Raw genomic sequence first — 1463 nt, forward strand, 5'->3', positions numbered from 1 at the left:
TTAGAAATTCATATTGGTAGAGAATATTATTGGACGGACTCACTAATAGTTTTGTACTGGATTCGAGCTGTCAACAAGAAACTGCCAGTGTTCGTAGCACACCGAGTGGGTGACATTCAGGACTCAACAGCTGTCGAGGATTGGAGACATGTTCAAGGTAAAGAAAATCCTGCGGATTTGATTTCGCGGGGGGCCAGCATCAAGGATTCCATGGACTCGCAAATTTGGTGGAATGGACCTCAATGGTTGCATCAGAAGAACTTACCAGAGGAACGATGCAAGCAGATCGATTATGATGAAGAACGGTTGGAAAACCGTGACAAATCCAAAATCGTGGCAATGACAGTTTGCAAGAACTCAAGTCCATTTGAGAAATATAGCAGCTTCAACAAAAGAATCCGAATAGCCGCTACATGTTTACGATTTGTACACAATTGCAAGGGAGAGAAAGCACGTGGTCCAATTACGGTAGATGAAATGGAGAGAGCAGAAAGGAGTTTAGTGAGAAGAGAGCAAGAGATCGCATTCTCAGAGGAGATCAACAGATTGAAGAAGGATAAGGCAATCTCACAACAGAGTTGTCTGAAATTCTTAAACCCCTTTTTGGATAAGGACCGACTATTAAGAGTTGGAGGCAGACTAAGACATGCGCAATTATCGTCGGACATCAAGCATCCAATCGTGTTACCTCATCATTCGAGAATCACAGAACTCATCATAGAGCATGAGCATCTAAGAAATCTGCATGCTGGAGCAGATGCAACATTAGCTGCTGTTCGCCAAAAATACTGGCCGATCAGGGCGCGCGGTACCGTCCGCAAATTGTTACGCGGTTGTATAAAATGTTTCAGGTCGAAGCCACGGTTCTCAGAACAATTAATGGGGGACCTTCCGATGCATAGAGTTACACCTTCAAGGCCATTTAGCAGTACAGGGGTGGATTTTTGCGGACCGATCTACATTCGTGAAGGTTCAAGGAAAAATAGCAAACGGATTAAGACTTTTGTGGCGGTATTTGTATGCATGGTGACAAAGGCTGCACATTTAGAAGTAGTGTCCAACCTGACAACGGACGCGTTTCTTAACGCCTTTAAGCGGTTTATCGCTCGAAGAGGTAAGCCAGCAGATGTTTTTTCAGATAATGGAACTAATTTTACAGGAGCCAATCGTGAATTAGAAGAGCTTAGAGCTTTATGTAATCAAGAGGAGCATCAGCTCAAAATTATTAACGAAACTGCCAAGGAACGAATCAAGTGGCACTTCATACCACCACGCGCACCACATTTTGGTGGTTTGTGGGAAGCCACTGTAAAGGCGTTCAAAAGACATTTTTATAGAACAGTCGGTGAGGTACCACTGACCTTTGAGGAGGCATCTACGTTTACGGCTCAAGTAGAAGCTATCCTTAACTCGAGACCACTAATAGCTATCTCATCTGATCCTAACGATATGAGTTACATTTC

The 1463-nt window shown here is 43.6% G+C and overlaps 1 protein-coding gene across 1 annotated transcript; it reads left to right on the forward strand.

Moving 5' to 3' along the window:
• Window positions 1-49: 49 nt before the first annotated feature.
• On the forward strand, window positions 50-1392 carry LOC108764467 (uncharacterized; the record flags this gene model as incomplete). The annotated part of the gene is made up of 2 exons (XM_018512759.1): window positions 50-1114; window positions 1160-1392. Coding segments are annotated over 2 exons (1298 nt in total), but the record flags the coding sequence as incomplete, so codon positions are not given.
• Between the last annotated feature and the right edge of the window lie 71 nt (window positions 1393-1463).

Source organism: Trachymyrmex cornetzi, unplaced genomic scaffold, assembly GCF_001594075.2.
Source record: "Trachymyrmex cornetzi isolate Tcor2-1 unplaced genomic scaffold, Tcor1.1 C3903850, whole genome shotgun sequence".
NCBI classification, from domain to species: Eukaryota; Metazoa; Arthropoda; class Insecta; order Hymenoptera; family Formicidae; genus Trachymyrmex; species Trachymyrmex cornetzi.